The sequence below is a fragment of the Cheilinus undulatus genome, linkage group 20 (assembly GCF_018320785.1).
Source record: "Cheilinus undulatus linkage group 20, ASM1832078v1, whole genome shotgun sequence".
In the NCBI taxonomy this organism is placed as follows: domain Eukaryota; kingdom Metazoa; phylum Chordata; class Actinopteri; order Labriformes; family Labridae; genus Cheilinus; species Cheilinus undulatus.
The window spans coordinates 12,095,308-12,109,981 of NC_054884.1; the positions used below are offsets into that span (position 1 = coordinate 12,095,308).

At 39.5% G+C, this 14,674-nt stretch overlaps 1 protein-coding gene across 1 annotated transcript in view; it reads right to left on the reverse strand.

Annotated features, from left to right (window-relative positions):
• LOC121528013 (transformation/transcription domain-associated protein) overlaps positions 1-14,674 on the reverse strand; it is a 136,132-nt gene that overhangs the window by 100,071 nt on the left and 21,387 nt on the right. The window contains exons 23-32 of the mRNA XM_041815111.1: positions 12,369-12,568; positions 11,250-11,467; positions 10,649-10,846; positions 10,202-10,462; positions 9,017-9,178; positions 8,605-8,701; positions 8,156-8,277; positions 4,918-5,088; positions 2,580-2,648; positions 352-471 (exon numbers count right to left, since the gene is read on the reverse strand). Of these exons, the coding sequence (XP_041671045.1) occupies positions 352-471; positions 2,580-2,648; positions 4,918-5,088; positions 8,156-8,277; positions 8,605-8,701; positions 9,017-9,178; positions 10,202-10,462; positions 10,649-10,846; positions 11,250-11,467; positions 12,369-12,568 (1,618 nt within the window). The remainder of the gene's footprint in view (positions 1-351; positions 472-2,579; positions 2,649-4,917; positions 5,089-8,155; positions 8,278-8,604; positions 8,702-9,016; positions 9,179-10,201; positions 10,463-10,648; positions 10,847-11,249; positions 11,468-12,368; positions 12,569-14,674) is intronic.

Sequence of the window (14,674 nt, forward strand, 5' to 3'; positions counted from 1 at the left end):
TCTGTGGTAGCAACAGATGGCACCACATATGTCACTTGCCACCAGATCAGCCAGATGAAAATTTTCGAAAAGAATTAGTTACTTTGGATGGTTTCAACCTGTAGAGGTCAGTCTCTTTGCACTGTCAAGTTTTGGATCCCAACAGTATTACCAAACACCCATATATATATAGGTCTTCATCTTAAAAAGTGGTCTGGAAGTTTAGTTCCTCTTTAATGGAAATGTTAGCCATGCTTTTCTTGCACTCCTGTATGAGCATTGCTCTGCTACATACACGTAAATCCTTTCTAAGATCTTTTCTTGCCCCCTAACCCTCCAATTAGAGGTCTTAGAATACAGTCAGGGTCCTACCTCTATGAGCATGGCCCTCTCTGTCTTCATGACCACCTCCAGCAGGGGTTTAACCAGAGTCTGCGGTGCGGCTGGGATCAGATGGAAAAGGTTGATGATAGCAGAACAGATCTTCATCTCCTACAGAAAAAAATAATCAGAAAAAAGAGAAGAAAAAAATTAAGCATCTAGGAATCCGAAGAAAGGAGACACGGACATCATCTCTGACAGACAGTCTTGATGGACAGCCACTGCGGAAAGACGAGGATGAATCTTTGTAAATCACGAACAATGCTCATTAGAAAGTTAAGTCTCACACTTCAGCAGGTTCTTGGTTACACTTGCACAAGATACAAACAATAAATGACTGTTAGATACCTCTGTTATACAGTATGGGACATAAAGGCCAAAAGGAACAGGGGAGAATTGCACATTTCTAAAACAAACAAAATATGAGGTAAGTGTGATGTTTGCGATGACAGTAACATTTCTACAGACGACCACAGACACAGAAATACAGGGTGACTCAACCAGCAACACTACCACAACATTGGTTTAATTCACCAGCACGACATTGGATTAACTAGGCTTCATTCACTGACAGAGAGTCACCAACAGAGGGCGCAACACCAGGTCACATCTCACCTCAACGCCCTCCAACGCAGGCTGTGCCGGAACGGGGAGACAATGATCAGAGTCAGCAGAGAAGTATGTGGGCATTTTTGTGTGTCTGTGTGATGTCTGTCTTTGTTCCAGTGGAGGGGTGAGCAGATAAGACAGGGTGATAATGAAACAGGACGACAGCAGCAACCTTTACAGGTGACCTAGTGGACACCTTTTCTCAACAGGGGAGGGATAACAGAGCAGGAGCCATACCAGGAGGTGTATGAATGGGTGGCATTTGGAGGAAAAATCCTCATCTGACAGATATTAGGTCAAAAATACTGCAACTGACATTTTACTTTACTTGAACTCCAGCAAATTAAAAATCTGTTCATTATTCTTCACTGACACTGATACATTATTACTCCTCTGTAGGGATCAGGATTGTTTAGTTTTATTGATATTGTTACCATTATGGAGACAATTTGACAAACCAAGTCTTTATGAGTAGCAATATCAATACTTTCAGTGGAAGGAAAAGACAACAGTACTTATTAGGTAGGGAAAAAATACTGTATTTTAATTTAAAAAATTCACTCTGAAGAGGTGCAGGTGGCCTAGGGATTAGGTCTTTTACAAATGACTGTCCACCTGAATTCTTCTTGTACTTTAATACCTGTTAGCTGGCTATTCAATTTCTTTAAACAAAATGTATGTTTGTGCACGGATAATCTGAATTAAATGGCATGACAAAAACTGAGCATAATATTATAGTAATGACAAGTATCATATGCTCAAATGTTGCTGACTATCAGGCTTAAAAAACTGGTTCCTTGATAAAACTTGGTTTCAATGTCAATCCCCACTCCTCTGACTATTTTCCTTCACCATGATAACTCTTTCACGCCTATTCCCCAGCTTGACTCCATCCTTCCCCTGCCACTGTTTGTCCTTATCAGACCCGGCTAGTTGACCCCTTGATCCTGGCTTTTTCTGTCTGCACCAGCCTTTGCTGTCAACACCCACAAAGACCACAAGTTGGATGGAAAGAAAGACAAAGGGCCAATTTGCATCTAATTAAACACAGCAATTTGAGATACAGCAGAATGAGTTCACATAAAGAAGAGGGAGGGAAAAAAAAGGGCATTATTTCAATGAGGGAAAGGCAATGGTCCCCCTCCTCCTCTCTCACCTTTTCTCTGCCTTTACAAGGTTATCTGTCGGGGAGATAATGAGGAGACGCAGCGCTGGGCCCACCACCGCCTGCCTGGCGCCTAATTAATCATTGATTGTAATATGGCCACTCACAGCTCATCTGGGAGGAGGCCACATCAAGGAGGTGTTGACTACATGTGACTGTGGCTTTGAGTATGTGTAAGGGCCAATGTCTCTGCCCTTCTGTGAGTGCCGTCGGGCTCGGTGGGACAGATGAAATGAACAATAAAAGGTGCCAGCAGACAGCTGTATTGACCTGCTCCCACAGGCTGTGACTGTTTCTGTGTCACGTTCAAATAAAATTACTACATAGAAGGCATGAGAGAAAAAAGCCTATCAACATATTTTTGATGGTTTAAGCTCCAAATTTGTGTTACATTTACACAGCAGAAAGGTATGGGTATAAAAATGTCCACATTGTGTTTACTTACACTGCCGTCACTGCGCTGTCCCCCCTTGTGTGTTATTACAACCACCTCCATCCACTTCCTCAGGTGTTGCTGAACGGATAAAAAGAAGTTAAAAAGAATGAATCATTTTGCATGTGTGTGAGTTTCTGTACAGTTAAATACACCCCAACAGGTCAGAATATTTGATCAGAAATTTCAGTCAAATTTAACTGACTTTAACTCTCAACAAAGAGTTATCAAACTATGACACAGCTGTGTTGTGGCAAAGCAAATTTAAAGCTAAAGGATTCACATTTAGAGTAAAAGTACTATTTGAAAGGCACTCTAATAACCCAGAATTGAAAAATAATAAACAATCTGAATTATTGCCAGTGAGTCTTGTTCTCACAGATGGACTGGAATATGCACCTTGCCAATGCAATAATTATAACTGAGTAAGACCTATTTTACTGGAAAATGTTGAGTAAAATGGACCAGTTCTTAAGCTAAGAGACACCAAGTTGGTTCTTAGCATCTCTACAGTCTGTGACATTAGAGCTGTGCCACCTGACATGAAGGATAGTTTTTTCTTTGTTATTTAATGGTGGATGGCAAACAGCTTTCAGTCAGTCACAGTCTGGCCATAATACCAGCTAACAACCAGAATCCAGTTTCTAAAAGAAAATCTTAAAATTAGGGCTGTAAAACAATTAAAAATTTTAACCATAATCAATCCAGAATGTCTCTTAATCACAATTAATCCACTTTTTTGTTAATTTTTTGAAATTCCCCTATATATTTCATTTTTAAGTTTTGTTTAATTTGGAGTTTCTGTACTGTCTAAAACTAAGGGTAATTAACTTCCTGTCAGGATACAAACTTAGATTTATTTAAAACCAAAAATAAAAGTAACTTCTGGTAGATTGAAGATTATAACGTGAATTTTACCACCGAAAAACTATTTTGTTAAGGACTGAAGAGAAATACGAGAACAGGAAAAAAGTCAAATGTCTGATAACACGAGGTACAGATGATTTTGGACCTGCCCACTGGGCTGTCTGAGAGTTTTTTAAATTGAAATGTGAAACAAAAGTGCAGTGGTGGACTTATTTATATATCACTGTGACTACAGGGAGACGCTGTAGTGAAAAACAGATTGCACTACACCTGTATTAGTATCCTTACACTGGTTACCAGTTCAATATAGAATCCCATTCAAAATGTTCTTATTTGTGTTCAAAGCCCTTCATGGCCCTGAGTCCGAGCAACATCACTTAATTCTTAACACGGTATAGTACAGCTAGGCCCCTCAGATGGGAAGATTAAGGACTTTTAACCATCCCCTGATTACTTTGAAACTTCTTGGTGACAGGAGTTTCTCTGTAGCTGCTTCAACACTGTGGAACAACTTACCATCACATAATTATGATCAGATCACTGCTTCAAAAAAAAAAAAAAACAAAAACCCTGAATGCATTTTGTTTGAGACAGTTTAAGTTCACTATTCAGCTATGGCAAGGTGAGACTGTGTGCCCATATGTACCTGCATACTTATGGGCATACACACTATTAATTTGTCTGTGTCTCAAATAATATTGTCTTGTAACAATGTTTTCATTTGTGTTTTTAGAGGTTCTTTTTTAATTGTTTGGTGTACAGCTCTTTGAAACAGATTCTGTTTGTTCTGAAAGCAATTTATAAAAAAGTTGACTGTGACTTTGGCCTGAACCAACATATGCTGAAGGGGACAAAAAAGAATGTGATTAATCGTGATTTAAAAAATAAATGAATGTCCTAGTTATCAACCTTGATTTCATTTTCATCATTTCATTAATTCTAACAGCTAAAATTGAAATAAATATTATCTAAGATGAGAATAAAGTTGCATGTACACTTGATGACCATTTAAATATTCAGAAACTATGACCCATTCTGATTTCAGACAGATTCTACGTATGTTTTATCATGGTATTACACAGCTTAGGCTCATCAAAACAGGTTTTTTTTTATTTTAATTTCATTAAATTGATTATTTACATACTGGCTTTATAGACACACTTAAGGCATGTTAAATCTCCCCTCATCTGGCATGGCCTCTGCAGAGTTTTGAAATGGTTCATGCTTTCACATGAAGAGCCAAGATAAACCATGGTGAAATTCCTTGTATAAAATCAGGTATACCGAATTCTTTCTTCTTATGGGTAAAAACAAATGTATTTCGGTCATAATAGCACTCTAATCTTAAAATGACCTCGTTCAGTTCAACTTGCAGAATGATAGGTGGAATTTCAAGTATTAAAAATGATAAATATTAACATAATCTGACAGCCTTTACAGTAAAACTTAGCACAAACATTACCATCTTAAAAGTGTTTCTCACCATCATCTGATCACAGAACTTATCGTTGAAGGAGTTGGGGAACAGTCGTGTTACAGAGGTCAGGCGGTTCACTACATTGAGCGTCAGGCTGCGGTAGTCGCCGAGCATCATCAGTAGAGGCCGCATGTGAGTATGGATCTGGTCCACCTCGATAGTGGCACCTTCCAGGAACTAAAGCAAGAGTACAGAGAACATCGTCATTCACAACTTTAGAAATATCATAAAGAGTTAAAAAAAAATCTTGAAATAAAAATGAAATAAGATTGTGGTGTTGAAAGATCAGAGCTGCAGTTTGTGAACTAATAATTTTCTTGTAATATCATCAGTCTGTGTTTGTACTACTGTGTAATTATATATTTATATTCTGTTAATGTGCTTTCATTAATTAGGGTCAAAGCTAATAAAAACTGTGTTTGGATGTTTTAAATTACCACTGCTGATTTGTTTCTTTTCCTACACAAGTTTCTGTTTTAATAACCAGATGGACGTTGTGCTCAAAAATATTAGCTCCTTTCCCTGCCTTGTGTCTTCATTAAGGCCACCCAAATGAGGGCAGGACCAGCCATAAACAAGCACACATGCAGACACCACACAGTGATGATGCACAGCCTCACACAGAAGGGAGCGAATGATGCATGGCAGCCACATTCATTTTCCTCTCAGAGCTGAGAACAAACACTCCATCCTGTATCGATCGGCCCGTGGCAACGCTCATTAGTGCTAGCAGGCCAGAGATGAAAGAATGGAGAGGGCAGGGGATGGCGTCAGAGAAAAAATATCACAAGATAGTGAAAAGGAGTGACAGTGGTGAAGAAAGAAAATGAAGGACACAGCATCGAGAGGAAAGGGGACAAAGGGTAGATGGATGGATTCTTGAATGGTATGGATACTTTGATAAATTGAAAGGGGACTGGTGCAGGGAGAGTGATAAAAGAGAGGGAGGTACATATGAAGACAACTGGGAGGAGGAATGGTTTGTAAGAAGGGTTAACACAGGGTATTTAGACAGAAAATGTCATCAGTGATGGAGATGAAAAAGAAAAAAAGGAGAAGAATAGAAAAACTTACTATACCCAACATGTAAACAAATATACTGAAGTGAGTTGCACAAGCAGATCAACACAGAGGAGGGCACATTAGGGTGACTTAGGAGAAAGGAATTTCAAAAGGTGAAGGAAATGTGTTTTCAGAAAGGATTAAAAGCATGCCAACAAATTCACAAGTCTGATCTTTGGCTTCATAGCTGAAGGGCATGGTCTTTAATCCAGATTTAGAAAGGTCATGTCTGTAGGTCTCTGGCTGGGTTTTTTTCTCAATGGGGACTGCAGTGGGAGTGGGTGATAAACCTACAGGTCAGAACTTTACCGATAATAAGACAAATCATTCAACTTCTTTCAGATCAATTCAAAAAGCAACGAGAAGCTAGGGATGTTTCTAGAGGAGTGATTTTACTGTTTATTAAACGCAAAGTTAAATGCAGACTAGTCTATTTGCCTTAAGGTTAGAAAAACATTCATAACAGAAAACAGTTCATTCTGAAACGGATAAGCACCAGAGTGGCATCTGCAGGAAAACAGAGCCAAATTATCTTGCCAAGTGTGGCTGACATCAGCAGTGCTAATACCACCAGTCTTTGATCATCCTTTCAGTTTAATGTCTACATGTCTGCTGGTTACATGTTTCCTTTGGCAAGTGTAGCAGATGCTAGTTAAGCTGGTAAAGCATGCATACAACTTTGTTTCCATTTTTTTGATCAAATACTGCCAAGCCTCTCAGTTCTACAAGATGCCATCCATTCACTGTGGTGGTTTATAACTTGTTAGTAGAGGACTGCAGCAGTGACCATGAACCTAAACCACAAGCCCTGCTTGTGGGTTGCAGCTGCTTATAGACATATTTTCAACCAACGTTGCTGGTCCTAACTGATAAAAATTTATCACTGATTACTCTCTGTGATAATGTCAATATTTGCACATGTCCCCACCAGCTTCCAAAGTAAAAATGCAAAAAATAGGATTGGCATAGGGAACATATTATGTCCAGTTCTCAAATATCTAGCAACTGGATGTAGAGGCCTAGTATTTAAAAGCATCTGAAGCCTCCCTGAAATTTTGAATGAATAGCATTTTGATACACAAAATAAAAAGGCCAAATAATGACAATTTTTCTGTTTGGATATGCAAAATATAATTTTGGGACAACTTGTATGCCTACTTTGTAAGAATCTCAAATGTTCAAATTTTAAGTCAGAAAAAAACTTGGAAATTTTTCAATTTTTTTGTGATTAATCCCTTTTTGCAACATTTTGAAATGTTACTCCCTGCTTAAAAACAAACCTTCTTTTATTTTGAAAAAAAAAGTGAAATGGAACTTCAGGTAGATGGGAGATTATGAGATGAACCTAACCATAGAAAGAACTTATCAACTGAAAAGAAAAATAACAGAACAGTAAAAAATGAAATGTTAATAACACAGATGACTCTTGACTTGCCCGCTGAGATGTCTGCCAGTTTCTTAAAGGGAAATGAGACATTAAGGAGCAGTGGCAGGCTTATTTTACATTACTATGGCAGGGAGACACTGCAGTGGCTTAACCAAAGTGTGCTGAAAGGGACACTTATGGATGAGATTTAAAAAAAGAATTAATTCACAGATTATGGTTCACAATCACAGCTGCCAGTCTATCTAACAAGATATCTTGTTATGAGATATCTTGTTAGATAGACATCTATCTAACATTGTTAGATAGATATCTTGTTATGAGATCTTGGTATGAGATATCTGTCACTTCTCATAGTATTTAATCTTGAAACTTAAATGTCACGTAAGGGATTTGGGGGTTTGAGCAAATTTTGGCAGCCCTTGTGGAAAATTAGTTAACTATTTTCCATTTGCTGTAGTTTTTTTCTCTCTGAACAGCAAAATGGACAAGTCATAGTCAAATCATATTGCCTATCATCTACCCAGTAGCAGGGGGTTCAGGCATTAAAATAGAAATACAGAGATAATCAGTATTTTTGCAGCACATGAAGAGACATGTATATGATTTTAAGTATGTTCCATAAACATCTTTATACAGAAGGTATGACAGAGTATAATTAGGAAAGAGGATGTGGTTGACAGACAACAACCTATTTCATGTGTAATATTTCTCATTATCCATTCTGTGATGCGTTTTTCTCCAAAATGTGAACCAACAACAAAGCAACTCAAAAGGGATGAGAAATGTTGCACTGACCTTCCTCATGCATGCTTCCCCTGCTTCCTGCAGCTCATTGTTTGTGGAGTTGAGGGCTTTAAACAGGGCTGCAATGATCTTCTCCCTAGACTGTGGCAGGTAATTACAGGCTGCCAGGGCATCTAGGCAGGAGAAGAAAGAACATATAAGAATATACTCTAGGACAGAAAAAGACAGGTGATCAAATCAGTGAATAATCCAAAAAATGCAAACTAAAAGATCCAAATTTGTCTTAATAAGACAACAAAATTGTATCAAAACACACAATCTCTGCTTCCACAGTGACCGTTAGATCATAACCTTAATGAAATACGAATTGTTTGTAAATTTCTGATATTGGTTTCATTCAGAAAAACATTTACTGATGACACAGGTAAGCATGAAATGCAAAATCAATGTAAAAATCAATACAAAGGACCAATACATCCTGTTCAGAAGGCCCAACTCACTTAGAGCAGCGATGCGAAGGGGAACCAAAGACGGAAGGCTTTTGTAACAGGGCAGCTTCATCAGAGCAGCATCCTCTGCCTCACACAGGTTCAATAGCTAGTAAAACAGAAAACACATGTAAGGTGTCCAAAAAGAAATCAATAACCTGAGTGTTGTAGCAGTGATTTAAGAGTTCACAACCTGGTTAATGTGGAAAGCTGATTCCTACTGCATTATCTTCTGTGGCTATATGCAAGATATACAGCTTAGTATACTGTTAAAATGATTATTTAAAAAACATCTTTATTATGGAATAAAAAGCTGACACTGTGCTCCAATGTGTTTTGTGAAAACATTAAAACAATTAATACATAAATTCAATTCAGTTAAGCTACATTTGATTTCCAACAGTGCATTCAGCATCCTGCATACCTCTGTGTAGAAGACCTTGTGCTCCATGACATTTAAGTCCATTGTGAAGAGGCGCGGCTGCAGAGTGGTGCAGAAGGTGTTACCCTCCATCAGGCCTATCTGAGCATTGGCAGGCTGGTGGCGAAGCAGGTGTTTCTTAGGTGGAACCATATCCTGCAGCACCTGGAAAAAAAGCATGATAAAGATCACATAAGCAGTTGGAACTTAAAAGCTTTACTTTATGTTGGTAGTGTGCCTGGTTGTCTGTCTCTGTATGTCAGCCCTGTGATTGACTGGCGATCAGTCCAGGGTGTACCCTGCCTCTCGCTCTATTACAGCTGGGATAGGCTCCAGCCCCCCCGGCGACCCCCAACGGGATAGCCAGTATTGAAAATATATGGATGGATGGACTTTGTGTCACTTTGGGGTTTTCTTTTCTACATTGGGAAGCTATTTGAAGTTCTTGTAAAGTGGTAAAAAAAAATCTGTATTTTAGGTTTGTTATATGAAGGGCCACTGTGTTAGTAACCAGCAGGCCAAATTTCAGTCATGAAAAACATCTCTACATTTATAACATTAAGCTTCAAAGTCATTAAAAATGAAGCAGCAAAATCTGCTCTAGGTTGGTGTGGGCATGTTGATTGAATGAGCAGAAGCCACACCCACTTACAAAAAATACTATTCTCATAAATGAAAACAAAAAAAATGCTCCTGATCAGAGGGCAACTGCCGGTCTCTGTGCCAGAGCAGAGAGACAAAAGTTGGAGATTAACTTTACTGTTTTCTGGTACAAATCACTCTGTTAAGATGCTTTTAACAACCTGTAGGCCACCAGATTTGAGAAATTTACCTCACAATAAACAAATCAAAACTTTCATTGAAAGCAGTGACATCAGCTAACAGCAGACTGTACTGAGATCAACTGCTTGGTGATTTTTTTTAACATTGTAGCATGAGGAGGGAGGAGCAATTCTCCATCAAGACTGGTGATGTCAGGCGCTCATATATTTTCCCTGCTCAAGTTAAACCATGCCAGGAAAGAGGTGAACAACTTTCCAAGGGTCTAAAAAAATTTGTCACACATAGATCTCAGTGTTTCACATGTTCACAGCAACCTTATTTCAACATATCTACTGTGTTAAAACACAAAGTTTAAATTTCTCTTTACAGGGACTTTAAGGTTTCATTATGTGTCCTTGGTCCTACCTCTTTGTGTGGTTCCATGATGACAGTGACACTCTTGCCGGTGACCTGGGCAAGCACCTGCAGGGAGTGCATGGCCTGCTTTCTGACAGTTGAGTTCGGGGAGGTGACCTCTCGCACCAGGTCATGTGTGACCATGTGGAAAGATTTTTCCTGGGCGGCCAGCAGCTCTTCAGTCTTTTCTTCATCTTTTAAAGGAGTAGCACAGCGCACGAGCAGCTGCTCCAGGGTGGTCTTTGCCATGGCCACTGCTCCGTTTGACACCTTATTGTGAAAATCAATAACACAGTAAGTAAAAGGGGGCTGTAGTGGGAGTACAACTGTGCAACAAAAGACAGAAGTTGTTACATTCAACTAGCTGCCAGCTTTGTTAAACACTGTGTGAGGAGAAAAGTAAAAAAACAAATCTGCTTTGAAATTATTTTTTCATAATCATTTTCTCCCTCTCACCTCTCCTGTGAGGTCCATCATGACAAAGAGCAGCGCCTTAAGAAAGGTGAGTTGGTTCTGCAGCACCCAAATGAGAGGCAGTCTCTCCATCAGGAACTTGATGGACACCACACCGCCAAGCTTGGCATACCAGGCCTGTTCATAGCAGCAGGCGCACAGACGCTCAACGATGTAGGAGAACAAGGGCAGCTGGCATGCCTGAAAAAGTAGACAAGTGGCTGGGATGATTAAGTGATTCCAATTCCAAATTATGAAGCACAGATGAAAACATAAATCAAAACACAGATTTAAAAATGACAAAAAGACTTTGATTAAAAGTGTGTATTTATTTCTAACTTTCATATGTAAATGTAAGTAATCAATTTGGGAGAGCATTTGGTACAAATCTGAGACTGAAATCATTGCTTACTTTGTATTAGTGGGCAGCTCAGTTCTCATAAAATTCACAAACTCAAACGCCCTCAGTTCTCTCATTTAGAGGGGGTAAAATATCTTTATGGCAATATGTCACTGACATGGTACAATTACTCTACCATACCTTCATCTACCCTGTGATTCCCACCCCTGACACTCACAAATGTCAGCACCCCCAGTGACTCACCCTCTCCTTGGAGCCAAGGATGATGCTGGCCACGTCAAAGATGACAGCCAGGGCCACTTCTCCAATTTTACACAGCTCCTTCTCCTCATAGGCCATGCAGATGGCTATGGCATCGATCAGAACCAGTGGGTCCATGCCCTTTGAGCCGTTCTCCTCGCTGTGAAACATGGATGTGCTCGGCTGGCTGCCCAGCTGGTAGCAGGGCAGCAGGAATGGACCTGGGATCAAAGGGAAGGAGGAGAGGATAGGGGCTGTCTTCAATGTCATTAATGAAGATTGGAAAAGTTATTCTGTCATTTAAATTTGGGGATAAATATCTTTTCAAAAATTATAGACCAGCTTTCTTGTTGTTTCCTTTCTAAAAAATACTTGAAGAACTAATACTAATAAGTTGGCGGATTTTACTGAGAAAGCTAATCTTCCAGTGAACAGTCAGTTTGGTTTCAGAACAGCTAGATGTAACTCCAGGGCATTACTGGAGCTCACAGAGAAAATAACCACAAGTACTGACAGGAAAAACAAACACTGGGAAAATTAACTGCTAAAAAAAACATAGGCTTTTGATACGACAAACCATGGCATACTTGTTAAAAAGATGGGGAGGCAAGGTGTAAGATGGGTTACCAATGTTTAGGATGCCTAATCACTGACTGCGGTGTCCCGCAGGTGTCATTCTTGGGACCTAAAGCATGAATCCAAGAAATAATGATACTTGCAAAGTGTCTTATATATTGAAATTTGATATCTTTGCAGATGGCGCAAACATTTTATGTTCTGAGGAGAACCTGCAGCAGCTTTTAGACGTGATCGGTGAGAAAATGCATAAGCTTTAAAGCTGGTTTGACAAGAATAGGTTGTCTATAAATTTCAGTAAAACCAAGGTTCTGTTGTTTGGGAGTCAAAGAACAGAAAGGAAAATTTAGTCAGAAATTTATAATGTAAAAACTGAAAGAGTATATGGCAGTGCGTTTTTTGGTTTCTAAATAGACCACAGTGAGAAAAGGAGTATCTCTAGAAAGCAGCAGATTTTCCTGTGTAGAAGGGCATAAAATCAAATGCCAGGGCAAAATAGAAAGCTATTTATAGCTGAAGGGAATATTAAGAACACTAGTCCCTCACCACACTGCTGAGCCACAGCGACCATGGTGTAATGGCGAATCAGGCTGGCGACGAAGGGCAGTGCACTTGGTCTCAAGTCCTTAATCACAGCAGACATGAAGGCTCCGGTCAGGGCCTGTTCAAAAGTCCTGCGTGCGGGCGTGTCCTGAGCTTTGTAGCGGTGAGAGATGATGACATTTGGGATCCACTTCTCAGTAAAGCTGGTGGGAAGAATGTACACAATTTACTAATTATCCTGGACAATACTAGAAATTGTTACAAAGGTTAGGAAACTTTGTTTCTACTAAAAGACTAAAAACTGTGTAACCATAACAACATTTAAGCCACTGTAGCCCTGCAACTCTTTTTATTTTCTCTCTCATATTAGCTCCTTCCACCTTTCATCTGCCTTCCTCTTTGTGCCCTGTTGGTATTTTTGTTATTTACTGCAGCTCAGGGCAACCGGGCCATGGTGTGATTGAGCAGCTGTTTTACCCATGCTTGAGCTTGTGTTTTATAATGCCACACGCCAGGGGCAGACCTGATGGATCACTTCATTTTATTATTGCCATTTAAAAAACTACTTTTTGGATGAGGCGGACGAGGAGGAAGAGGAGGAAGGAGACAGAGTGGAGGAGGGAGGGTTAGAGTAAAGGACAAAAGGGAGTGAAAAGTTTAGCCTGTGGAGAAAGTGAGGGGTGGATGTCAGATCAATTGCCCTTCACTCATTCAGAGGTCTGCCACTCAAACACAGCTCTATTTGCCCAACTTGGCATTTCCTAGTTTGACCTGTATGTCTTTTTCCTTTTAAAACTGAAAGGCTACACTTACCGTGACCAAACATTGAAGGGAGGAGGAAAAAAAAAAAAGAGACAAAAACCTTTCAAATGAGGATAGGCGAGGAGAGTAAATCGAGACATGTGATGAGAGGAGGCAGCAGGTTGCATCTCCTCTGATCATAACTGACACACTTCATTATCCCTGCAGAAATGTGCACAGAGACGCATCAGTGTGCATGCAGCATGTGTGTGAGTCAGTGCGTAATGACAGCGGAGTGTAAGGGGCATGCTGCAGTGTAAACAGACAGGGGAAAGTCAATTAGCCCCTGGCCTGGAGATCAATGATGGTAATGCGACTAACCCACTCTGCATGTAGCCCAGCCCCAGCCCCCCCCGTGTGTCCATTCATGTATGAGTCTCAGACTCAGTGAGGGGAGGCGGGGGGTTTGTGAGTGTGTAATTAGCAACTCTCGCTCTTGAGATGGAATTGATGAGTAGAGTGAGGTGGGGTGAGGGTTGAAAATGTGACAGGTGAGAGTGAAGGAGGGTACATAAGCAGGTGGAGGGGCAGGGGGCCGGGCTTGTATGATGAAGGGACCATGGGTTAATGCCAAAGCCAAGTGATGTCGAGTAAAGGTCAAAGATGGGATGACTGATCGACCACTTTGCTTTGTTTGGACTCAGGATCTGACCAGTGGTACCATGTAATTTTAGCATATTTGGCTGTTAGTTTTGACTTAAGCAGAGATCTATAGGTGCTACATTTATCTTTAACTCAAGATTGAAAACAACAAAAAAGAGAAAACTGGGTTTGCAACATGTTGCTATTGAACCCAAACTAAATCCAAACAGCGTTTTTAATCACTATATTTAAACCAACTAATCTAAGAGTAGCAGACAGCAAGCTTTAGGCTCATCTTACTGGTTCACAGTGGTGTTCTAATACTGCATGAGAAAGCAGAAGAAGCTTGTTTTAAAATGAATATTTTTTTACTGTATTACTATAAATTAAAGTTTTGGTTTGTACTCTTTGCAAATTCTTATATGACTTTAATGCAGTATGTTCAATGCTTAAAAATTTATTAGACCACCCTAACCCTAACCAAAGTAAGGTTTATGCCACAGCTGCCCTAAATTAACAGCATTGGTAATTACCGAAATCATTTTTTATGTTTCTGCAATGGTTAATACACCAATATGTTGAAGCTCTTTAACCCAAATGATATTTTTAATGCTGAAATATAATTATTGAATGAATTTTCACATTTACTGATTTACAAAAAAACTGTAAAATAGTAAGGCACATTATTATTTCTTGATTAATATTTCAAATTATAGTTATTTACTTGCATTCCTGAACAGAGAAATTGGTTTTAGTGGTTGAATGTTATGCTTGATTAATTTCTGACTTCTCAGAGAAGCCCTGTGAGCTGGCTCAAATTTGGGTGAAATCAGTTTGAAATCCCTCATTCCTGTTCAAAATAGTAAAACATTGAGAGCTCACTGAAAATTAAAGAGTCTGCATTAAAGCACTTCATGATGCTGGAT